Consider the following 24,943-nt stretch of genomic DNA (forward strand, 5'->3'; position numbering starts at 1 on the left):
AGGATCAGCAACCCCAGAATCCCAAAGACACGACTCCTGGGGAAGAACCATTGGTTTCTTCCCCGCAACGAACTTACCTCGTCCCCTACTCTGGGTAGGGGATGAAGAAGGAACCCTGTCAGACTTCTCTCCCGTAGACGTCGCGGGCGAAGAAATGCTGGTCTTCCTGGGCGAACGTTTAGATGACTTCTTCTTCGTTCCAAACCTCACCCACTGCACCTCACTCCACGACACACACTCCGGACACGTGTCCGAAGGAGAGCAAACTCTACCCCTGCACGAAGAGCAAAGGGAGTGCAGGTCCACCTCAGGCTTAGACAAGAACGCACCACACGACTTCCCAGCCTTAGGCCCAGGACGACAGCAGGGATACTCCATACCACACTAGCACAATACCGCAAGACACAGGAACACAGCGGGAAAGGATAACAAGGGCAAGTAAACACTTTAAAAACACAAGGGAATGCACAAGGGAAAACAAGTGAACACGCGAGAGCACAAGGGATTGATTGATTGATTTAAAGTTACAAGGGAAAGTACAGCGGACCACGTGGGACACAAGAGTCGGGGACACAAAGGATCGCACTTGAGATAAGGAGAGCGTCGAGATGATATCACGACGCGACCAGAGAACTTACTGAGGGTCGAGACCCAAGCTAGTATGTGGCCCGACTCGGGGTTAGCTTCAGGGCACGTATCCTTCCGCCCGGGGTGATCCTCACAGAAAACGAAAGTAGGGTAAACTACACAAAACTCTGGTCGGTTGAGAGGAGATTCCAGGTACCTCCTAAGAAAGTAGTTCGAGGTAAGTCTCTGTGTTGGAACAAGTCAGAGTTAAACTCAAACTTGTATTCTCTCCTCCAAGATTTCAGCTCGCACTAAAGTGAAGTGCTAAGCACATTCTGTCTTCAAGACTCTAGGAATGTCTAGAGTTGCCATTGCTCACAATTTATTTGATATTAATACTCTGCAGTATATAAAAGTATCAAAATTTATGAAAACTCAAGAAATACTAAATTTTCTTGTACGGAATAACATTTTTGGTCTAACGAGTTACTTTTACTAATTATCCCATAACTATGAAAGTAAGAGGAATTTTGACAAATATTTTGTGTATCCATTTTCCATTGGCAAATAAAGCTTTTTGAATTATTTTCAAGATTTTGAATTTTTCTCCATATGACCCCTGTATGTTGGCTTACTGGCCCCCACCTTAACCAAATAGAAATGCTATTAAAAATTTATGCTTGTACAGTAATCCACTTTGCTCATATTTAAATTTACTTGTAACCCGAGGTTCTACTACTGTATCAGTAAAATACTAAAGGAAGACATACCCAAGTAACATTTAAACATGAAAATCTACACCAAAAAAATGACATTAAAACATGACAAATTCGAAGATAATTTGTATTTTTCCTAACCATACAAACCTTAGCCATTTATAAAGGGTATTACTTTTAGCGTAGCTGAAATGGCGAGCCATTAGAATTTAACGAGGGTGTATTACCCCCGCGCTAGTTAGCGGGGGGGGGGGGGGGGGGGAGTGGTAGCTAGTTACCCCTCCTCCCCCTCACACACAGGTGAATACTCACTTTCACTTAGAGGTAGGACTTGTCTTGGGGGACAGGGCTGGCGGGCAAATATGTGTAAATAGCTAAGGTTTGTATGGTTAGGAAAAATACAAATTATCTTCGAATTTGTCATTTGTTCCGTAACCGAAATACAAACCACGCTATTTACAAAGGGTGACTTATCCCTTAGGAAGGGTGGAAAGTCCCCAGCCATACTGGCTTTGGCTTTACCCGGGGACTCAGAATCTGAGTGAGTCGCACTCGAGAAAAGGAGTTCCTGCACCTCACAAGTTCCTTGCTCCGCAAGGAACCATGTGGCCTACGTAAGCTTGTGTGTGAAGGAAGAAGTGTGACCCGTCCTAGGCAGTTGACCTGGAGTTCCAGAAGGAACTTTGGGTTAGGACGTTCCCAATACCACCTCGTCAGGGTATGGGGGACGCGACAGTATTGACTCAATACTCGGAACACAAGGAAGCATGGTTTACCTGCAGAGGTTCGAGGTCAGCTATGCAGAGACCAGGATGCTGCTTCCCCGTAGAGGGGATGAAGAAAGAAGTAAGGGCCAGACATATTTCTTTCGTTCATGCAGACTAAAACCTGATAACAATGCCCTCAACCTTCTGCTACCTGTCCAAAAGGGAGCCTGAGGTTAGACCAGCTGTTGTGTAGCCACCACAGAGCGATAGAAAACGTATCGAGACTCCTGTGGGTCATGCCCTGCAGGAAGCGGGCTGCGAAGGTCATTAGACGCTTCCAGACTCCAGCTTGTAGCACCTGCGTCACAGAGTAGTATTACTCGAAGGCGAGGGACGTTGCGATATATCCAACATCGTGCTGTAGGGCGACGTGACGGGGGAGGGTCTGAAGACAGGTCGAGATGAATGTCCTTGAGTCCGGGCTGAAGAGGTATACTGGTGACTCTCCCCCCATGTCCTCCTTGTGCTCCAAAATCGGCTGCAACTGAGGACAAACTGCAGCTGTTCCCAGCGCTAACCACTCGATTCCTTACTGGCAAGAAAGAGAAGGTCTTGGGACATCAGACACAGAATGGAGACTCGAAATCTTGAATGAATCGGATCGAAGGGCCGGGACCCTCAGATTCTGAGTCTAGCCAACAACTCAGGAGCGAGCCTGAATGTTGCCTTCCCCTCTTCCTTAGAAAGGGGGGAGTAGTAAGAGACCAAGAAGATTGCTTACACACTGGCCGTGGCCAGAGTGAGCAGAAGACCCAAGGCGGAATACAATCCGAGGCCTGTCGTAAAAGGGTCTTGAGAAGATCTCTTAAAGGACTAAAAGTCCGAGCCATGCTCCAAGTTGGAGGTCTTCCTCCGACTAGGGCAGGGACGATCGTAGCTTCGCATGAGCGAGGATAGATCCAGCGAGCAGGAAAAAGTTATTCCTTCAAGCCTGAAGGTCAGGGAAAGGCTGAGCGACAGGCTTCATTGCCGAGAGCGGAAAGGAGTTTCCTCCCGTCGAAAGGCAATAAGACCGTTATTGCTGGAGAAGAGGCCTCAAGGGAAGAGGTATATCTCCCACGGCACCAACCACCTTAGACTCTTCACTTTGCCTGGGAGACCCCTGTGGATGACTATCGCAGATGACGCGACCTTCGTACCGCGACTGTAGCGGGATGTCTCTTCTAGAGGAGGAAGCGTAGTGTCCCCAGGCATGAAGCCGAAGCGACGCCCCGGTTCGGGAGAGATGTCGCAGTGTAATTGCTTGAGAAGTCTGCGCCGTGGGAGAAGCTCTCCCGGGAGTTCCGTCAGGGGAAGCAGAGGGTCCAGAAACCGTTCTGCGCATAGTCCCAGTGGAGCTCTCCCATTGAAAGGTTGACAGACAACCTGGTCTTGTTGAGACCCATTGTCCACAGACAAAAAGGAGGGAAGACGCAGGCGTCGAAGTTGTCCCACCATCACCGGAATGCATCTTGCCAGAGTCTCGGGGTCTGAGACTGGGGGGGAAGACTAGCGGAAGCTTGAGGTTCCAAGCTGTCGCGATCAGGTCCCCCAGACTAGCACTTGCTGGTTACCCAAGGTCAAAGACCCCCAGGTACACTCTCTCTATGAGGCTCTGCTCGGATAGTCTGAGAGAAACATTCCCCTGCCTGGAATGAGAGAGCCGATGGTGGTATTGAGAGAATCTCAATCATCCCGGTATCTCTACTGCAAGATGAGAAGGTGTGAAAATGCGTCCCCTGCTGGTTAGAATGAAGTCGACGCGCAACGGGGCGACTCGGCAGGAGCTGTAGGATCTGAAGAGGGGCCAGACTAAGGCCCCTAAGCCTGCCTGAATGATGGAGAGGTATCCTTCAGGTCTTGACCATAGGCCTGGACCAGAACATGCCCCCCCCCCCTTTCCTTTGACGAGTCCGAGAACCGCATCAAGAATGTGGGGAAAGGACGAGAATATCCACTACCATCAAGAGGCTCCATAGGTCAACACCCATTGCAGGTCTAATAGTTCCGCTGGTCCCATAGGGCCAGGGAGTCCGGTTAAACATTGCCTGAAGCCACCGGAACTTGGATCGCCCCACATGGAACTTATCCTGAGGCGACCGTTCGGACTATAGACGGGTCAATGAGGAAAGGAGAACTAGGAAACGTTCCAAGGTAGGGCTGAAAGCTCTGCTTGACTGAGAACAGGTACTGCGACTCTCCTCAGTCTTGCCACAGTCAACCGAAAGGAAGGCTCGGAGGATGTGGTAACAGAATCTGGCGTCCACAGGTGGTCACCCATCCAAGTACCGACGTTGTTTAACCTCGCTGGACGGACGAGAAGCGGGGTTTCCAATGTGGTAAGGCGGTTGACTCAATATCATGGCCAGATACTCCAGATGTTGAGGCAGAGGAAGAGAAGGCTCCAAGCAAAATACCATGAGCCCACACTCATGGTAAGCATCCGGAAGCTTGTCCCGGCGCTGAAGAAGGTCGAAACCCGAGCCTACCGGAGTTGACCAGCCCTCCAAACAGCAGAGGAGGCGGAAGCCTGCACCTGAGCGGCCAAGAGGAAGGCAGGGAGAGTTCTCTGGGGAAACAAACCTGCTATGCCACGGCGGGATAGCCACACTGCATCATAAGCAGGAATACTTGCAGTCTAGGCTGAATTCGACGAGCACCCTGGAAGATGGATGGAATGGAAACTGAAAGTACCCGTCCTTCCGATCCAGGGTTTAAGGAGTCCTGTCGCCTCGTTACCAGTCTGATCGATTCTGCTGGTCTACGCTGGCCGAAGTTTGTTCGACAAACTTGATCAGGGCTGAGAGGTCGACTATGGACATCCCCTCTCAGATCCTTCCTTACAAGAAAGGATCGACTGAGGGGGCCGGGGGTGAAGCCGTCGATGATCCTAAGGAAGACCTTCGCCTAAGGTATGGATCATTCTGCCCAACCGGGCAACTCTGCTGACGCTATGGCATAGAGGTTCAGAGACACTGAATTCGCTGACAGAGACGGCAGGCGCGATATCCTTGGCTACTCACAGAGATTGTGCGGGAATGGGCATCGGGAAGCTGTCATTCGGATGAGTAACCTTAAGCATCCTCCCAGCAAAAAACCTGCAATCCTAGAGTTCGTGAACTCCTTTTAGGACTATGCCCCCCCGGGGGAGTCTCCCGTGCCATCTGTTCCTGACAGGAGGAAACTGCAATTGGACACCTTGTCCCAGTTGTCGTAGCCGATAACTTAGGCCGACGTGGTTGAAAGAAAAGGGCGCTCGAGCCCTGCAGTCTGGAAGAAAGCGCCTTGGAGGAGTGAAACCGGAAGTCGATTTACTCCGCACAGCAGCTGTCTAAGTCTCTGTCCTTGGGCACAAACAAACTCTTCTCAAGGATGGAAGGGTGTCTGAGGTCGTCGACCTCCACAGATGAGACACCCGAAGGAAGCCCTCAGTCAGCGCGTCCAGATGGTACAACATCGAGCTTGTCCGCAAGTTAGATACTTAACGACGAAAGGCCAAGGTGCCTGAGCTCGAGAGGAGGAAAGTACCCTTGATCTTCCTGTAGCTTCCTTGAACCAAACCTCGGGCCGTAACCGAGGAGGGAAAGAACCTGGTAAGCTCCCAGAGGAAGAAGTAAGCAGTCACCCCTTGTCCGATGGAGAAATCTCGAACGGAAAGCCCCCCCGCCAAAAATCCTTCCAGGGAATGACGGGGAAGGGCTAACCCAGGTTCAGGAATAGAGGAGTGTTGCTCAGATCTCCCTTAAGTTTCTCCTATTCTTGCAAGTGCAATGCTCTGTGTTTACGGGGTGAGACAGTGTTCTGGAAATACGCTCCAGAAGAACTCGTCAGGCTGGTCATGCTGCGAAAACCCCATTGGGAATCGTGGTCGCAATTGCCCTGGAGCTCGCGCGACGGGAATTCCTGGTGGTCGGCGAGCGATAACCCATAGACGAGCAATGGATACTGCAAGAAATAAGCCGACATTTGTGCGAAGAAACACTGTAGGTTCGCGCGACGGAACACCATCCGTCCGCGCGATGGAAAAACTGTTGGTTCGCGCGTGGACGAACATTGGAGAGCATGAGCATAGACGTGCAGGCACGTGGGCGTGTGGGCGCGCAGGCGAGTGGTCGTGTGGTTGCACGGCGAGCGGTCGCTCGGTTGCACGGTCGCGCGGTTGCACGGGCGAGCGGTTGCGCGGGCGAGCGGGCGCGCAGGCGAGCGGTCGTGAGGGTGGGCAGGTGGATGAGAGCGAGTCCAAGGCGGCGAACGCAAGCGTTAGCGCGATGGCGAGGAAACGCGCTGCCACGTGGGCAAGGAGGACCGCTGGCGATATGGATCAACAAGTGATTGGTGGTGAGCTGGTGAGCGCTAACACGCAGGTTGGCAATGGCGCGTTGTGTTATGCCGATGCGATGGTCGAGCAGTATGCGCAGGTGAGCGATCGTGCGTTGGCGAGCAGTATGCGAAGGTGAGCGATCGCAAGCAGTGATCAGCATGCGCCGGGTCGTGCGATGGTGATCAGTATGCGCAGGGTCGCGTGATGGTGATCAGCATGCCAGGGTCGCGCGATGGCGATCAGCATGCGCAGGTCGGCGGTCGCGCGATGGCGAACAGCATCTGCAGGTGGGCGATCGCGCGATGGCGAACAGCATACGCAGTTGAGGGTCGCGCGATGGTGATCAGCATGCGCAGGGTCGAGCGATGGTGATCAGCATCCGCAGGTGTGCGGTCGCGCGATGGCGATCAGCATCCGCAGTTGAGGGTCGCGCGATGGCAATCAGCATCCGCAGTCGAGGGTCGCGCGATGGCGATCAGCATCCGCAGTCGAGGGTCGCGAGATGGCGATCAGCATCCGCAGTCGAGGGTCGCGCGATGGCGATCAGCATCCGCAGTTGAGGGTCGCGCGATGGAGATCAGCATCCGCAGTCGAAGGTCGCGCGATGGCGATCAGCATGCGCAGGTGAGCTAGTAGCTGGCGAACCATGTTCCTTCAGAAGTGTTGGAGAACGTTGGCGTGCCGGCTGTAACACACGTGGGCGAACCGGAGATCGCTGGCGAGCTGATGATCGCTGACGAGCTGATGATCGCTGGCGAGCTGATGATCGCTGGCGAGCTGATGATCGCTGGCGAGCTGATGATCGCTGGCGAGCTGATGATCGCTGGCGAGCTGATGATCGCTGGCGAGCTGATGATCGCTGACGAGCTGATGATCGCTGACGAGCAGAAGGCTACGCGTGGAAGCCTGCGCAAAGAAGAAGAGTCCTTGACCCCGACCTGAACCGAAGTTCTAGATCGCAAGGGCGAACGTGGGCGCACAGGGCGAGTAACAGGAACCAACAGGAACCGCAGGGATGATCATCTTGAAAGCGCTGACGAACAGGAGAGCGCTGATGAGCAGAAGAGCGCCTGTGTGCTCACACTGAGCAGGAGCAGGAGAGAACACAGCAGAAGGGCGCGCAGGGAAACCCTGACACGCAAGGGAAGAACCCCCGTGGGGGCAACCCTTTGCCCCGAAGGGATCGTTGTCCGCCAGAAGACCGCTGTCCGTCGGGAAGACCGTTGTCCGTCGGGAAGACCGTTGCCCGTCGGAAGACGAGATCAGACTGCTGTCCATCTGCACCAAGGTGGAAGATTGAGAAAAAGGAGTTGTAGGCTGCAAACGGAGATCCAAAAAGGCGCCTCAAGCACCCTTATAGGGAGATGAGAGGCCCTTACGACGAGGCGGACGGTGGGCCTTACGGCGAGGGAGGCCAACAGCAACAGCAACAGGAGAAACCTCCGAAGAGGAGTCTCTATGAGTGTACTCTCTCGCGAACGAAAGAGAAACACTTCGTGGAAGAGACTGGTCAGCCAGTGACCTAAAAGGAGCAATCCTCCGAAGAGGAGCTCCTGCAGTTGCCCAGCCCCTTGAGCGAAACTGCAGGTGCGATCGCTCAGCACCAAGAGCATAGTCGCACGAGAAAAAGGCAAGAGAAGAACCCCCCAAAAGGGGAAAAACTCAAGCCTGGACAGGAAAAACTTCCCTCGGAAGGAAAGTTACCCGCCCAAGGATGCAAGCCTTCTGAGAGTTCTAAAATAAACTGGAGAGCTGTCCGTCGTCACGGGAGTACTACCAGTAGAAGGAGACACGCCCCTGACGAAAATACAAGGGGGGAGGCAGCAACAGCCGAATCCCCAGGACTCAACCAGACAGCTCACACCGTTGCTATATTACAGAAACGAACTAGATCGGTAACTGTAAAAAAATAAAACAAATATTAGTACACATTCATTCCCCCGGGAAGGCTCCGAAGAGGAATCCCGAGGGAAAGGAACAAGAATTACACAACAGGCACGTGCCCTCACAACCACTTACACTCGCGGAAGGAGAGCTGTAACCAAAACAGAATTATAACAATTATAATTATGTAACTATGTAATTATGAAATTTAAAAATGAATGAACACTAAAGAAAAAACGAAAACCCCGAAAGGAATCGTTCTACAAGCTGAAAAACAAAAAACAACTACAATTAGATTCATAACTAATTGAGACAAACGTACGGCGTAGCAACCCCCACACGGAAAGGAAGCTAGGCTACAAGGCCGTAGTAACACGTAGTAAAAGGGTGAACGACCTCAAGAGAGAGAGAGAGAGAGAAAGACTTAAGTCAAACTCGATCGCCACCCATAAAATTACGCCGTGGTGGCCTAACTGCCGAGGGCTCCACGTAGATATCGTACACTACACACACAAATCTGAAAAGGAAACTTACTCATTTCTATACTCAAATATATATACAAATATGAATACATGTTTACATATATATTGAGTAAATGAAAAGTAAGCGATTAAGTAAAGACAAAACAAACAATGGCTGCCAAGCGAGGACCAAGACAGAGACGTCTGTCACAGTCCGAGCCAAAAGTGAAAGTGAGTATTCACCTGTGTGTGAGGGGGAGGGGTAGCTAGCTACCACTCCCCTACCCCCCCCCCCCCCCGCTAATTAGCGCGGGGGTAATACACCCTCGTTAAATTCTAATGGCTCGCCATTTCAGCTACGCTAAAAGTAATACCCTTTGTAAATAGCGTGGTTTGTATTTCGGTTACGGAACAAACAAAAATCCACACCCCAAAAATGAGGCCCCACATAGTAAGGTGCGCAATGCAATAAATTTAAATTATTATTGTTGGGTTTTGCTTTGGGTAGCCATACTTGCCACAGTTCCTTTACTGAGAAAAAAAAGGCTTTAGCATTATATGAACAAATGCATAGTACAGTATAATGGATAACTAAACAATGGCACTTTCATCCAAGTAAAGAGTAACAGCACTACAGCAGTGGGTACATAGGAAAATCCCTAACAATGAGGAAGCTCAATGGCTTAATTTAAGAAAGGAAATTGTTTCAACTTCAAGTGGTATAGCCATTTATGAAACATATTTGTTGAACAATGGTTTGTACTTTTGCATGAATACTGTGTAAGAAATTCCTATCTGATAACAAAAAACTCTTTAAGTTATTACTTAAAAAATTTTTAACAACAAAATACATGAACATCTTACTACTTTACACTTCAAATATATAACCAGTGCTATACGTATGTTTATTACTTTTACTGTTCTTGTATATGAAGTGAATTTACCAAAGCCACAGCCATACATCTAATATTAAATTACTTAACACTTACCCTGATCCTCTGAAGCTTCTTCTTTAACTTTACCCTCTATTAAAGGCATTGATCCCTCTATCTCTGCTTTCACATTGGTCTCTGTTTCTTCATTGGGTTCCTCTTTAATCTGAATATTCAAATATGCTGGAGGTTTTGATAATCCTCCTGGATTAACTATACTTCCATCAGGAGCTTTTAATGGCTCTACTACACTCTCAGTTGAATCTTTTTTCTGTTTATCCAAAGGCAAAGTTTTATTCAAAGGACCTAGCTGTTGTATAGAACACAGTTTTTTCACAGGAACTTCGACTCTAAGTTGTTCCTGGGGGGCTAGCTTGGTTAGAGCTTTTAATTTGCTTGATGTGATAGAATTTTTGTCTAATGTAACTGGAATAGGTTTCCCAATAACTTTGAATCTTGAGTAACCATTATTAATGTATACGCTCCCAGTAGATGTGGAAACAACTGGACTAAGGAGCAATGGTGCAGGTGTTACTAGATCTGCAAGCTTACTACCAACACTATGAGAAAGCTTACCTCTGTCTTCAGGACTCACAGAAGCATTCTGTTGTGGTGGAACTATATGCCTCTGTGCTGAAGGTTGAAATGAGTCAGGATGTTTCCCACTATCAGGTGGCATGGCAATAGCTACTTTGTCACCAACTTGTATCTCATGATTTTGAACATTTGTTACTTTGGCTTTTGATGTAGTTGCTTCAAGTGGGCCAGCATTAGGCAAATGTGTAAAAGGAGCTACCCCATGATTTGATTTTAGTGTACCTACAACACTTGTGAGAAGAATCTTTTTACCATCTGAAGTCTGTAGAAGGCACAAATTGGCAGGCTTATTTGGACTAGTTCCTGAACTAAGTGCACGACCTGTATTTATGTTTGGAATGACACGAGAAAACTTTGATGGTGAACACAGGCTTTTAGCCAACAAAAGTGGAGGAGGAATATCTTTGCTTACAGGAACAGAAACCTTTTTCATCTTGAAATGATTCATTTAATATGAAATAAAAAAATCTGGTGCAGTATAACTAAAGATGAAATAAACAAAAGAAAATGTTTTGTTTTTTTCGTTTGTTGTATCACATCTTGGAATCTGGAAAAGAAAAAACATGAAATTAGTAATATTCAAAGCAGAAAAAGTTATTCTATACATAATACTTTATTAAAATTATGATTAAAATTTAATGATCATTTTACAGACTTATATGCTGCAGATGACCATGCTTTGCATACCTTAAAAGCATCAATTTAATTTAAGCAACTACAGTACAGTACTTTTTCAAAAGAGGTAATACAGTAAGACTATTGGCCCAAAATCAATGTCAAGTGCTGAAACTAAAGAAGGAAATATTTATTGATGCTGATGAACTTGTAAAGAAGAGCTGCGCTTATAAAAATTCTATTAACTTGGTTTTATTTAAAGTTATTTTCATATCATACAAAATATTGCTTTACTAAAGCATTTTGATATTTTGAAAGTAGACAGACCACAAATATATATACTTTGTACCTCCAAAGATACAGAAATGCAGGGACAAAATCACCCAAAACTAATGATTAAGCTGCATCTTTTCACATATCCATTCCAATAGGTTTTTCTGCAGCATCCCTTTAACCACAGCTGCACTGCCTTCAGTCTTTTACTTTTATATATATTTCATTTGGATTTCTCCAACTAACTGTCCAACTTGACTACCACTATATTTCTAACCAATAAATTTGGTACAACTTGATGACAATGTGGTCTGGTGAACTAACTTCAAAATACCTAAAATTTTCTACCCCAAAATCAGATTACATTTCCATTAGCAAAAGTATTTGTATACTGTACATATCTGCATGGGACGGGCTTCATATTGTTTAGATACGACCCTCCGGTGGCCCTTACTGCGGTCTCAGGCCACGGCCATATCCACAATAGCCATTGTTATTACAATTGTGTTTTTATTCACAATAATTATTCAGGACCTTTCTTCTCCCTCCGGCCTCACCGGAGATCGTAAATACGCTTTGCTATGATCTAAGCCTTTGCCTTTAGCTGCGGCTTGGCTTTTATATCTTTCACAATTTAATTATTAGCCACAATTGAATTATTCAGGGCATCTCATTATCCTCCGGCGTCACCGGAGGTCGCCCATACACTTCACACTTATATTTGCCTTGCCTTTAGCTAAGGCTGCATTATTCAGGACATCTCATTACTCTCCGGCTTCACCGGAGATCGCCCATACACTTCAAACTTATATTTGCCTTGCATTTAGCTAAGGCTGGTGTTTATATTTATTTTAAGGGCATGTCACTGCTTCCCCGACCCTCGGAGGTCGGTAAATTGCTTCAAGTTATTTATCCTTATGTCATTAACAGACATTAGGTAAATTACAAATATACAAACAATTGAATATTAAAGTGCCAACAATGGTATGGGGCGGTATCATCTTAAAAGTAATATTCGGTTATTAGTTAAATGCAATATTGGTGCTTAGGGAATTCAGTGAGTGCCGGAACTCTAGAATAATAGGGTTTTTTATCCCCTTATCAGAGTTTCAAGAAACACCAGACTCATGTCTCCTTTCTTTTACAGAAGGTCCGTTGTACTGCCGAAGGATGCCCTGCCTCGTTCAACGACCCCGTTGGGCACGACCTCTGCCGGTCTCATGCGCACTGCTCCATCCCCTTTATCCAGGAACCGGGCCAGGCCCAATACATGGTCTGGTTCCCGGATTTGTGCTCGCTCTGTTACGAGCTGTCGTCAATTCTACTGAACGATGATGTAAGTGGGTTTTCCCTTTGTTTCTTATTCATCGTTGGCAGACACTAATATAGACATGAATATGATATACACAGTATATTTTGGAGAGCAAACCCCCTCCTGCATCACTAATCACTGCAAATCTTACAGGCCGATGATGTCTCTCTTCGTTCAGCAAGGGCTACTCTTCGTCCGTGGGTGTCGGGCTTCGGCAGAAATGCCCCGTCTGGCGCACCCTATCTCCTCGATGGAGACATGGCCTCCCGCCTCTTCCCAGGCTCGACTACTGCTGCAGTCTCCCCTGACCTTGCTGCCCCCTTAATTGAAGAAGTCAGGGCCACCATTTCCGCGGAGGACGAACCCCTCGTACCGCTGGATGTGGCGGATCTGGATATAGACGTAGAACCCAGGGACGAGCAGGTAAGTGGTGCCGAGTTGGTGGAAACCCTTTTCTCTCCTACTCCCTCTCCTACCTCTTCCTTTCTAGGTTTTGATAACTCTAAGGCTTCTCCTCGGGATCCCTCTGCCTCCGTACGACCCAAGGTGAAGCCACTTCGAACTTATAAGACTTCAGCTTTGCCAGTATCAACGTCACCGGTCCCCGGACCCTCGACAGCTCCTGATTTTCATATTGCTCCTCGTAAAACCACTACTCCTAAGAAGTCTAATTCTAACAAATCCAAGACAAAACCAACGGGTGGCTTTCAGGTACCCTGGGGTGATCTCGTCCCCATCGAACTGGTCAGAGATCAAGTTCAACATCACTCTGGGGCGATAACAGAGATTAAGGATATGATGGCTACTCTGATCCGCGCCGGAACTCAGTTTCCTCCCCCTTCTGCTCCAGATGCATCGAAGCTGCCGCCCTTCGATAAAAACAATCCTTGGCGGTTTACCTTGCATGCCCCATTCTTAGATGGTTCCCTAACTCTGGAGGGCATAGGCACCCGCCCTCTAGAGGACCTAGAGTTCTATCCCCCGGGCCTAGCATTCCCATTCAATGGTTTTGTACGTTTAAAGGAACATGCATTAGTCCGTATGGACAAGGTACCGAAGGAAACGGTGATATTTCCAAAAGAGCAGGCCCAGGCTATCTGGGCCAGAACACTATCAGAGTGGGGGTGTATTAACTCCAAGCTCACCCCACACAAAGGTGCCTACACTATTTTTACGACAGCGGCCTTCATCTCTTTGCCGCTCATAGACAAAGTCACAGAGCTGACTATACAGGCCATCAAGGAAGGCTCTTCCATGCCGGCTCTCAAAGAGATGGACCCCACCTCTTTGCTTATTCCGGGTACCTCTGCAACCTGGGATGCTGCGGCTTTTACCTTCACGGTGGGGAAACTAGACCCGGACTGTGCCTCTACTCTTTTCTCTGAGAAGCTTCCCAGATTAATAGAGAGTCTTCTCAAAACTGAGTTCGAGACCCGTACTAGACTAGCTAGGTCCCTCCAATCCATCACCTCCATGGAGTCCCTAGCATCTCTTTACCCAGAGGAAACGCTGTTCAGAGTCGCCACAAAGAACCAGCTGCTGTCCTACCAAATAGACCTCCATGACTTCTGGTCAGCTCGGGTTAGTTGCAGGAAGTTCGTTCTGTCTGAGGCCACCATCAGGCATGAGCCGAACAGGTTGATAGCCTCATCCTGCTGGGGTAAGATCCTCTTCCCTCAGACCGAGGTGGATAAGGTTCTTCAGGACGCGGCGAGGGCGAACCAGAATTTGCAGGTAAGGTGGGGTCTCTCATCCAAAAATAGGTTCGAACCCCAGAGACACACGTTCTTCAAGAAGAAACAGAGGTTTAGTCCTTACAAGACGGCCCGGGGTACCTTGTCCCCACAGTCTTCCGCTGCCTCGACTTCTCGACAACAGGCGCCTCCTCAGCAGGTAGTCTACCTCGCTGCTCCCCCTGGTACACAGCCCAACCCCTCTTGGATGTCCTCTCCTGCATACAACCCTGCCTACGAATCCTCCGGTTCCTTTCGTGGATACCAAAGAGGGAGTTTCAGAGGTAGAGGACAGTTCCGCCAACGCGGCGGGCCTAGAGCAAGGGGTTCCCGTGGAGGGAGGGGCCCTAAGTTCACTCCCTCCCAATGATGTGATGCCGGTAGGAGGGAGACTTTATCACTTCCGGGACCATTGGACCTTCAGTCCATGGGCTCACAGCATAATTTCCAGGGGCTTGGGTTGGAAATGGTCGCAGGGATCCCCTCCTCCACCAGTGACCTTCTTCCAGAGACCCACTCCCATCCTGGAAGAGTACACCACGGAGTTACTCAAGAAGAAAGCAATCAAACGGGTTCGATCCCTGAAATTCCAAGGCTGCCTGTTTACAGTCCCGAAGAAAGACTCGTCGGCGTTGAGGGTAGTTCTGGACTTGTCGAAGCTCAACTCTTACATCCTTTGCGACAAGTTCCGTATGCTGACTATCTCTCAGGTACTTACTTCCCCGTGGGGCCGTCACCACCTCTATCGATCTTACCGACGCCTATTATCATATCCCAATAGCTCGAAACTTCTCTCCTTACCTAGGCTTCCGTCTCGGCAAGAGAGCCTTTGCATTCAAAGTCATGCCCTTCGGTCTCAGCATTGCCCCCAGGATATTCACGAAACTGGGGGAGACAGTGCTCGAGCAACTCAGACACCAAGGGATACAGATCGTCGCCTATCTGGACGATTGGCTCATTTGAGCCCAGTCGCACCAGGAATGCAACAGAGCTACGTCGAAGGTACTCCATTTTCTCGCCAAACTGGGCTTCCAAGTCAACCTCCGGAAGTCGCGCCTACAACCATCAAGCCACTTCGAATGGTTAGGCATCCGTTGGGACCTCTCAAAGCACAAGCTCTCCCTTCCTCCCAAGAAGGAAAGGGAAATAGCTTCCAAGGTCAGGAACTTTCTCAAACACAAACAGGTGTCCAGAAGAGCTTTAGAACGAATCCTCGGCCTTCTCCAATTTGCCTCACTGACCGATCTCCTATTAAAAGCCAAACTCAAAGACATTATTCGAGTTTGGAGAAAGAGAGCGACAATACCTTTAAGAGACAAGACCTCGAAGATCCCCTCTGTCTTGAAAATGAGACTACAACCATGGTCCGAACGGAGGAACCTCTCCAAATCGGTTCCTCTACAGTTCCCCTCTCCACAAGTGACAATTCATACCGACGCGTCTCTGAGTGGATGGGGGGGTTACTCCCAACATCAGATGTTTCAGGGCTCTTGGTCACCCGCCATGAGACAGTTCCATATCAATGTTCTCGAAGCCATGGCGGTGTTCTTGACCCTGAAGAGAATCTCTCCTCCGTGGTCGACCCACTTCAGAGTAGTCTCAGACAGCACGGCCATAGTCCACTGCCTCAACAGGGGGGGGTCCAAATCACCCAACCTGAATCAGATCCTGGTCACTATCTTCACCTTGGCAACCAACAAAGACTGGTTCCTGTCAGCAACTCACCTAGCAGGAGTCCAGAATGTGATAGCAGACTCATTATCCAGGACGAGCCCACTGGAATCGGAGTGCTCCCTGGACAAGCACTCCTTCCGGTGGATACTCAGGCTGGTTCCAGGTCTCCAGGTAGATCTATTTGCGACCCGACTCAATCACAAACTCCCATGTTATGTGACACCGAACCTGGACCCTCAGGCTTATGCCATGGACGCATTAACCCTGGATTGGAACCATTGGCAGAAGATCTACTTATTCTCTCCAGTGAATCTTCTACTGAAAGTCTTACACAAACTCCGCTCCTTCAACGGGGCAGTGGCTTTAGTGGCACCTCACTGGCCAAAGAGCAGTTGGTTTCCTCTCCTCCTCGAGTTGAAACTCCGTCCCTTCCGGATCCCATTCCCCAAACTGACCCAAGTGGTCCAAACTCGGACTGTGTCAGATTCCTCAAGGATAGCCAAAACCCTAACTTTGTGGATTTCATGAAGTTTGCAGCGCATAGGGACGCAAACATCGACCCAGATAATGTCCTCTTTATAGAATCAGACAAAAGGGACTCTACGATTCGCCAATATGATTTGGCAGTTAAGAAACTAGCAGATTTCTTAAGGACTTCAGACCATTCGGTTATGACTCCTAATTTAGCCATCTCCTTCTTTAGGTCCATATTTGACAAAGGCCTAGCAGCTAGCACTATAACCACCATTAAGTCAGCTCTGAGGAAAGTCTTCCTGGTTGGGTTTAACATTAACCTGGCGGAGTCTTATTTCTCGTCTATTCCAAAAGCATGTGCTAGGCTTCGACCTTCGGTTCGTCCACAAAAGGTCTCTTGGTCTCTAAATGATGTCCTCAAACTGGCCTCCGACACGGACAACGAATCCTGCTCCTATATCACTCTTCTTAGGAAGACTCTATTTCTAACAGCTTTGGCCTCAGGTTCTAGAATCTCAGAACTAGCAACTCTCTCACGAAACTCAGAAAACATGGATTTCCTCCCTTCAGGTGAAGTACTTCTTTCACCAGACAGGGCGTTCCTAGCTAAAAACGAGGACCCCCAAAATAGGTGGTCCCCTTGGAAGATTATTCCTCTTCTCCAAGATACTTCTCTATGTCCGGTCACCACTCTCAGGGCCTTTTTAGCCAGGACTGCTACCCGATCGTCTGGCCCCTTGTTTATCAGAGAACAAGGAGGTACCATTTCCATACGTGGTATTAGGCAACAGATCCTATACTTCATTAAACAAGCCAATCCGGGATCATTTCCCCATGCTCATGATATCCGGTCGGTAGCTACCTCCATCAATTATTTCCAGAATATGGACTTTGATGACCTTAAAAAGTACACGGGTTGGAAATCTCCTATGGTCTTCAAATGCCACTATCTAAAGAACTTACAGGCTCTTAAATACCCAATGGTTGCAGCTGGGAGCCTTATCTCTCCCCAGTGATCTTTTGTTCTTCCTTTCATCCATCTCTTTTCTTCTCCCTCCTACCCGCCACTCGCACCACGACGCCGCTTCCTTGGTGGTTCGTTAGCCCTAAGTTTATTACATTTTAGGTTAATATGATTGTAACTATTATTGTTTACCGTAGTTATAGGGTTGGGATATTCTTAGCCATGTCAGTTTTGTTGCATGTTTCCTCTGATACTCGAAGGCTTCCCTGTTATGTTTGTTTAACCTTACTCTCACTATGCCCTGTGGCTAGTTTATGTTTTATGCCTACTTACCTTAATTATATATGATTTCTTTACATGGTGTTGTTTCTCTCCCCTTATTAAATTAGTAGTTATTGTTGGGCTTGGAAGGCATTCTCTGGTACATTTTCACCGGCCGCCACAGGTCGACACAGAAAAGGGATTTTGACGAAGGAAAAATCTATTTCTGGGGAGAGACCTGTGGCGCCCGGTGAAACCCTTCCCCTTTATTTTACACGATCCCACCCTTTCCTTTCCAAGCCATCATGGCCAATACAGAAGGATGTTGTTCAGATGGCGCTCGCGTCGTGGCGTGGGTGGTGTGGCGCTGGTGGTTGGCTTGGGCCTTTGTATCGGCCCATCCCTTTGACGAAGGAATTAACTAAATGGAAGACAACCTGTGAATAGTGGATTTCAAGCACCTTTGCTTTATACACGACACCCAAAAGGTGCTCGCGCGAGGGTTGTAACCTCAGCATTCCATGCTTTTATCTTTCTCTGGTATAATTGGAAGGTTTTATCAGAAAAGGTATATAAGGACGACTCTTTTCACCGGGCGCCACAGGTCTCTCCCCAGAAATAGATTTTTCCTTCGTCAAAATCCCTTTTGTATACTGTACATATCTGAAGAAGATGGCAAACAAACTCAGTGTAAAGCAATAAAACAAGAGGATTGTCCTCGAAATGAAAAAGCAATTCTATTTCAATATGATAAATTTTGAAGTAATTTGTATTTTTTCCTAGCCATGCAAACTTTTGATTAGAGCGAGTTTCGGGGCGAGCTGGAATTGGGCGTATAAGTTGGATAACAAGTGGTTTTCCAGATTATAAGGGTATGGGGCAAGTAGCCTCCCCGCCCCCTTTTCAAGCCAGGAAACCTTCACTTTTCACCTTTTGGCCAAGGACTAAGAGGAGTGTTTGAGTAGGGAAGTTGGATTTAAAGGACTTGGGTTTGTACAGATAAGAAAAATAAAAATTTGGAAATAATATGACAAATTCGAAGATAATTTGTATTTTTCCTAACCATACAAACCTTAGCTATTTACAAAGGGTATTACTTTTAGCGTAGCTGGAATGGCGAGCCATTAGCTACCCCTCCTCCCCCTCACACACAGGTGAATACTCACTTTCACTTAGAGGTAGGACTTGTCTTGGGGGACAGGGCTGGCGGGCAAATATGTGTAAATAGCTAAGGTTTGTATGGTTAGGAAAAATACAAATTATCTTCGAATTTGTCATTTGTTCCGTAACCGAAATACAAACCACGCTATTTACAAAGGGTGACTTATCCCTTAGGAAGGGTGGAAAGTCCCCAGCCATACTGGCTTTGGCTTTACCCGGGGACTCAGAATCCGAGTGAGTCGCACTCGAGAAAAGGAGTCCCTGCACCTCACAAGTTCCTTGCTCCGCAAGGAACCATGTGGCCTACGTAAGCTTGTGTGTGAAGGAAGAAGTGTGACTCGTCCTAGGCAGTTGACCTGGAGTTCCAGAAGGAACTCTGGGTTAGGACGTTCCCAATACCACCTCGTCAGGGTATGGGGGACGCGACAGTATTGACTCAATACTCGGAACACAAGGAAGCATGGTTTACCTGCAGAGGTTCGAGGTCAGCTATGCAGAGACCAGGATGCTGCTTCCCCGTAGAGGGGATGATGAAGAAAGAAGTAAGGGCCAGACATATTTCTTTCGTTCATGCAGACTAAAACCTGATAACAATGCCCTCAACCTTCTGCTACCTGTCCAAAAGGGAGCCTGAGGTTAGACCAGCTGTTGTGTAGCCACCACAGAGCGATAGAAAACGTATCGAGACTCCTGTGGGTCACGCCCTGCAGGAAGCGGGCTGCGAAGGTCATCAGACGCTTCCAGACTCCAGCTTGTAGCACCTGCGTCACAGAGTAGTATTACTCGAAGGCGAGGGACGTTGCGATGTATCCAACATCGTGCTGTAGGGCGACGTGACGGGGGAGGGTCTGAAGACAGGACGAGATGAATGTCCTTGAGTCCGGGCTGAAGAGGTATACTGGTGACTCTTCCCCCATGTCCTCCTTGTGTTCCCAAATCGGCTGCAACTGAGGACAAACTGCAGCTGTTCCCAGTGCTAACCTCTCGATTCCTTACTGGCAAGAAAGAGAAGGTCTTGGGACATCAGACACAGAATGGAGACTCGAAATCTTGAATGAATCGGACCGAAGGGCCGGGACCCTCAGATTCTGAGTCTAGCCAACAACTCAGGAGCGAGCCTGAATGTTGCCTTCCCCTCTTCCTTAGAAAGGGGGGAGTAGTAAGAGACCAAGAAGATTGCTTACACACTGGCCGTGGCCAGAGTAAGCAGAAGACCCAAGGCGGAATACAATCCGAGGCCTGTCGTAAAAGGGAGTCTTGAGAAGATCTCTTAAAGGACTAAAAGTCCGAGCCATGCTCCAAGTTGGAGGTCTTCCTCCGACTAGGGCAGGGACGATCGTAGCTTCGCATGAGCGAGGATAGATCCAGCGGGCAGGAAAAAGTTATTCCTTTAAGCCTGAAGGTCAGGGAAAGGCTGAGCGACAGGCTTCATTGCCGAGAGCGGAAAGGAGTTTTCTCCCGCCGAAAGGCAATAAGACCGTTATTGCTGGAGAAGGGGCCTCAAGGGAAGAGGTATATCTCCCACGGCACCAACCACCTTAGACTCTTCACTTTGCCTGGGAGACCCCTGTGGATGACTATCGCAGATGACGCGACCTCCGTACCGCGACTGTAGCGGGTTGTCTCTTCTAGAGGAGGAAGCGTAGTGTCTCCAGGCATGAAGCCGAAGCGACGCCCCGGTTCGGGAGAGATGTCGCAGTGTGGTTGCTTGAGAAGTCTGCGCCGTGGGAGAAGCTCTCCCGGGAGTTCCGTCAGGGGATGCAGAGGGTCCAGAAACCGTTCTGCGCGTAGTCCCAGTGGAGCTCTCCCATTGAAAGGTTGACAGACAACCTGGTCTTGTTGAGGCCCATTGTCCGCAGACAAAAAGGAGGGAAGACGCAGGCGTCGAAGTTGTCCCACCATCACCGGAATGCATCTTGCCAGTGTCTCGGGGTCTGAGACTGGGGGGAAGACTAGCGGAAGCTTGAGGTTCCAAGCTGTCGCGATCAGGTCCCCCAGACCAGCACTTGCTGGTTACCAAAGGTCAAAGACCCCTAGGTACACTCTCTCTATGAGGCTCTGCTCGGATAGTCTGAGGGAAACATTCCCCTGCCTGGAATGAGAGAATCTCAATCATCCCGGTATCTCTACTGCAAGATGTGAAGGTGTGAAAATGCGTCCCCTGCTGGTTAGAATGAAGTCGACGCGCAACGGGGCGACTCGGCAGGAGCTGTAGGATCTGAAGAGGGGCCAGACTAAGGCCCCTAAGCCTGCCTGAATGATGGAGAGGTATCCTTCAGGTCTTGACCATAGGCCTGGACCGGAACATGCCCCCCCCCCCCCCCCCCTTTCCTTTGACGAGTCCGAGAACCGCATCAAGAATGTGGGGAAAGGACGAGAATATCCACTACCATCAAGAGGCTCCATAGGTCAACACCCATTGCAGGTCTAATAGTTCCGCTGGTCCCATAGGGCCAGGGAGTCCGGTTAAACATTGCCTGAAGCCACCGGAACTTGGATCGCCCCACATGGAACTTATCCTGAGGCGACCGTTCGGACTATAGACGGGTCAATGAGGAAAGAAGAACTAGGAAACGTTCCAAGGTAGGGCTGAAAGCTCTGCTTGACTGAGAACAGGTACAGTACTGCGACTCTCCTCAGTCTTGCCACAGTCAACCGAAAGGAAGGCTCGGAGGATGTGGTAACAGAATCTGGCGTCCCCAGGTGGTCACCCATCCAAGTACCGACGTTGCTTAACCTCGCTGGATGGACGAGAAGCGGGGTTTCCAATGTGGTAAGGCGGTTGACTCAATATCATGGCCAGATACTCCAGATGTTGAGGCAGAGGAAGAGAAGGCTCCAAGCAAAATACCATGAGCCCACACTCATGGTAGGCATCCGGACGCTTGTCCCGGCGCTGAAGAAGGTCGAAACCCGAGCCTACCGGAGTTGACCAGCCCTCCAAACAGCAGAGGAGGCGGAAGCCTGCACCTGAGCGGCCAAGAGGAAGGCAGGGAGAGTTCTCTGGGGAAACAAACCTGTTATGCCACGGCGGGATAGCCACACTGCATCATAAGCAGGAATACTTGCAGTCTAGGCTGAATTCGACGAGCACCCTGGAAGATGGATGGAATGGAAACTGAAAGTACCCGTCCTTCCGATCCAGGGTTTAAGGAGTCCTGTCGCCTCGTTACCAGCCTGATCGATTCTGCTGGCCGAAGTTTGTTCGACAAACTTGATCGGGGCTGAGAGGTCGACTATGGACATCCCCTTTCAGATCCTTCCTTAAAAGAAAGGATCGACTGAGGGGGCCGGGGGTGAAGCCGTCGATGATCCTAAGGAAGACCTTCGCCTAAGGTATGGATCATTCTGCCCAACCGGGCAACTCTGCTGACGCTATGGTATAGAGGTTCAGAGACACTGAATTTGCTGACAGAGACGGCAGGCGCGATATCCTTGGCTACTCACAGAGAATATGCGGGAATGGGCATCGGGAAGCTGTCATTCGGATGAGTAACCTTAAGCATCCTCCCAGCGAAAAACCTGCAATCCTAGAGTTCGTGAACTCCTTTTAGGACTATGCCCCCCCCGGGGGAGTCTCCCGTGCCATCTGTTTCTGACAGGAGAAAACTGCAATTGGACACCTTGTCCCAGTTGTCGTAGCTGATAACTTAGGCCGACGTGGTTGAAAGAAAAGGCGCTGGAGCCCTGCAGAGTCTGGAAGAAAGCGCCTTGGAGGAGTGAAACCGGAAGTCGATTTACTCCGCACAGCAGCTGTCTAAGTCTCTGTCCTTGGGCACAAACTCTTCTCAAGGATGGAAGGGTGTCTGAGGTCGTCGACCTCCACAGAGGAGACACCCGAAGGAAGCCCTCAGTCAGCGCGTCCAGATGGTACAACATCGAGCTTGTCCGCAAGCTAGATACTTAACGACGAAAGGCCAAGGTGCCTGAGCTCGAGAGGAGGAAAGTACCCTTGATCTTCCTGTAGCTTCCTTGAACCAAACCTCGGGCCGTAACCGAGGAGGGAAAGAACCTGGTAAGCTCCCAGAGGAAGAGGTAAGCAGTCACCCCTTGTCCGATGGAGAAAACTCGAACGGAAACCCCCCCCCCCCGCCAAAAATCCTTCCAGGGAATGACAGGGAAGGGCTAACCCAGGTTCAGGAATAGAGGAGTGTTGCTCAGATCTCCCTTAAGTTTCTCCTATTCTTGCAAGTGCAATGCTCTGTGTTTACGGGGTGAGACAGTGTTCTGGAAATACGCTCCAGAAGAACTCGCCAGGCTGGTCATGCTGCGAAAACCCCATTGGGAATCGTGGTCGCAATTGCCCTGGAACTCGCGCGACGGGAATTCCTGGTGGTCGGCGGGCGATAACCCATAGACGAGCAAGGGATACTGCAAGAAATAAGCCGACATTTGTGCGAAGAAACACTGTAGGTTCGCGCGACGGAACGCCATCCGTCTGCGCGATGGAAAAAACCGTTGGTTCGCGCGTGGGCGAACATTGGAGAGCATGAGCGTAGACGTGCAGGCGTGTGGGCGCGCGGGCGAGCGGTCGCGCGGGCGCGCGGTCGCGCGGGCGAGCGGTCGCGCGGGCGCGCAGGCGAGCGGTCGCGCGGGCGCGCAGGCGAGCGGTCGCGCAGGCGAGCGGGCGCGCAGGCGAGCGGTCGCGCAGTCGAGCGGTCGCGCGGGCGCGCAGGTCGTGAGGGTGGGCAGGTGGATGAGAGCGAGTCCGAGGCGGCGAACGCAAGCGTTAGCGCGATGGCGAGGAAACGCGCTGCCGCGTGGGCGAGGAGGACTGCTGGCGATATGGATCAACAAGCGATCGGTGGTGAGCTGGTGAGAGCTAACACGCATATGCGAACGTGAGCGATCGCGAGCAGTGATCAGCATGCTCAGGGTCACGCGATGGTGATCAGTATGCACTGGGTCGCGTGATGGTGATCAGCATGCCAGGGTCGCGCGATGGCGATCAGCATGCGCAGGTTGGCGGTCGCGCGATGCCGAACAGCGTCTGCAGGTGGGCGATCGCGTGATGGCGAACAGCATACGCAGTTGAGGGTCGCGCGATGGTGATCAGCATGCGCAGGGTTGAGCGATGGTGATCAGCATCCGCAGGTGTGCGGTCGCGCGATGGCGATCAGCATCCGCAGTTGAGGGTCGTGCGATGGCGATCAGCATCCGCAGTTGAGGGTCACGCGATGGCGATCAGCATCCGCCGTTGAGGGTCGCGAGATGGCAATCAGCATCCGCCGTTGAGGGTCGCGCGATGGTGATCAGCATCCGCCGTTGAGGGTCGCGCGATGGCGATCAGCATCCGCCGTTGAGGGTAGAGCGATGGCGATCAGCATCCGCAGTTGAGGGTCGCGCGATGGCGATCAGCATCCGCAGTTGAGGGTCGCGCGATGGCGATCAGCATCCGCAGTTGAGGGTCGCGAGATGGCGATCAGCATCCGCAGTTGAGGGTCGCGCGATGGCGATCAGCATCCGCAGTTGAGGGTCGCGCGATGGCGATCAGCATCCGCAGTTGAGGGTTGTGCGATGGCGATCAGCATGCGCAGGTGAGCTAGTAGCTGGAGAACCATGTTCCTTCAGAAGTGTTGGAGAACGTTGGCGTGCCGGCTGTAACACACGTGGGCGATCCGGAGATCGCTGGCGAGCTGATGATTGCTGGCGGGCTGATGATCGCTGACGAGCTGATGATCGCTGGCGAGCTGATGATCGCTAACGAGCTGATGATCGCTGGCGAGCAGAAGGCTACGCGTGGAAGCCTGCGCAAAGAAGGAGAGTCCTTGACCCCGACCTGAACCGAAGTTCTAGATCGCGAGGGCGAACGTGGGCGCACAGGGCGCGTAACAGGAACCAACAGGAACCGCAGGGAAGATCATCTTGAAAGCGCTGACGAACAGGAGAGCGCTGATGAGCAGAAGGGCGCGCAGGGAAACCATGACACGCAAGGGAAGAACCCCCGTGGGGGCAACCCTTTGCCCCGAAGGGATCGTTGTCCGCCGGGAGACTGATGTCCGTCGGAAGACCGTTGTCCGTCGGGAAGACCGTTGTCCGTCGGGTAGACCGTTGCCCGTCGGGTAGACCGTTGCCCGTCGGAAGACGAGATCAGAATGCTGTCCATCTGCACCAAGGCGGAAGATCGAGAAAAAGGAGTTGTAGGCTGCAAACGGAGATCCAAAAAGGCGCCTCAAGCACCCTTATAGGGAGATGAGAGGCCCTTACGACGAGGCGGACGGTGGGCCTTACGGCGAGGGAGGCCAACAGCAA

At 50.2% G+C, this 24,943-nt stretch overlaps 2 protein-coding genes across 2 annotated transcripts in view; both read right to left on the reverse strand.

Annotated features, from left to right (window-relative positions):
* Positions 1–24,943, reverse strand: part of LOC137653523 (glycoprotein-N-acetylgalactosamine 3-beta-galactosyltransferase 1-like) — a 170,333-nt gene that overhangs the window by 59,400 nt on the left and 85,990 nt on the right. The gene's annotated exons all lie outside the window — the stretch shown is intronic.
* LOC137653521 (uncharacterized) overlaps positions 1–24,943 on the reverse strand; it is a 70,643-nt gene that overhangs the window by 22,616 nt on the left and 23,084 nt on the right. Inside the window, exon 2 of the mRNA XM_068386985.1 lies at positions 9,685–10,771. Within this exon, the coding sequence (XP_068243086.1) occupies positions 9,685–10,672 (988 nt within the window). The 5' untranslated portion in view covers positions 10,673–10,771. The remainder of the gene's footprint in view (positions 1–9,684; positions 10,772–24,943) is intronic.

Source organism: Palaemon carinicauda, chromosome 14 (assembly GCF_036898095.1).
Source record: "Palaemon carinicauda isolate YSFRI2023 chromosome 14, ASM3689809v2, whole genome shotgun sequence".
NCBI lineage: Eukaryota > Metazoa > Arthropoda > Malacostraca > Decapoda > Palaemonidae > Palaemon > Palaemon carinicauda.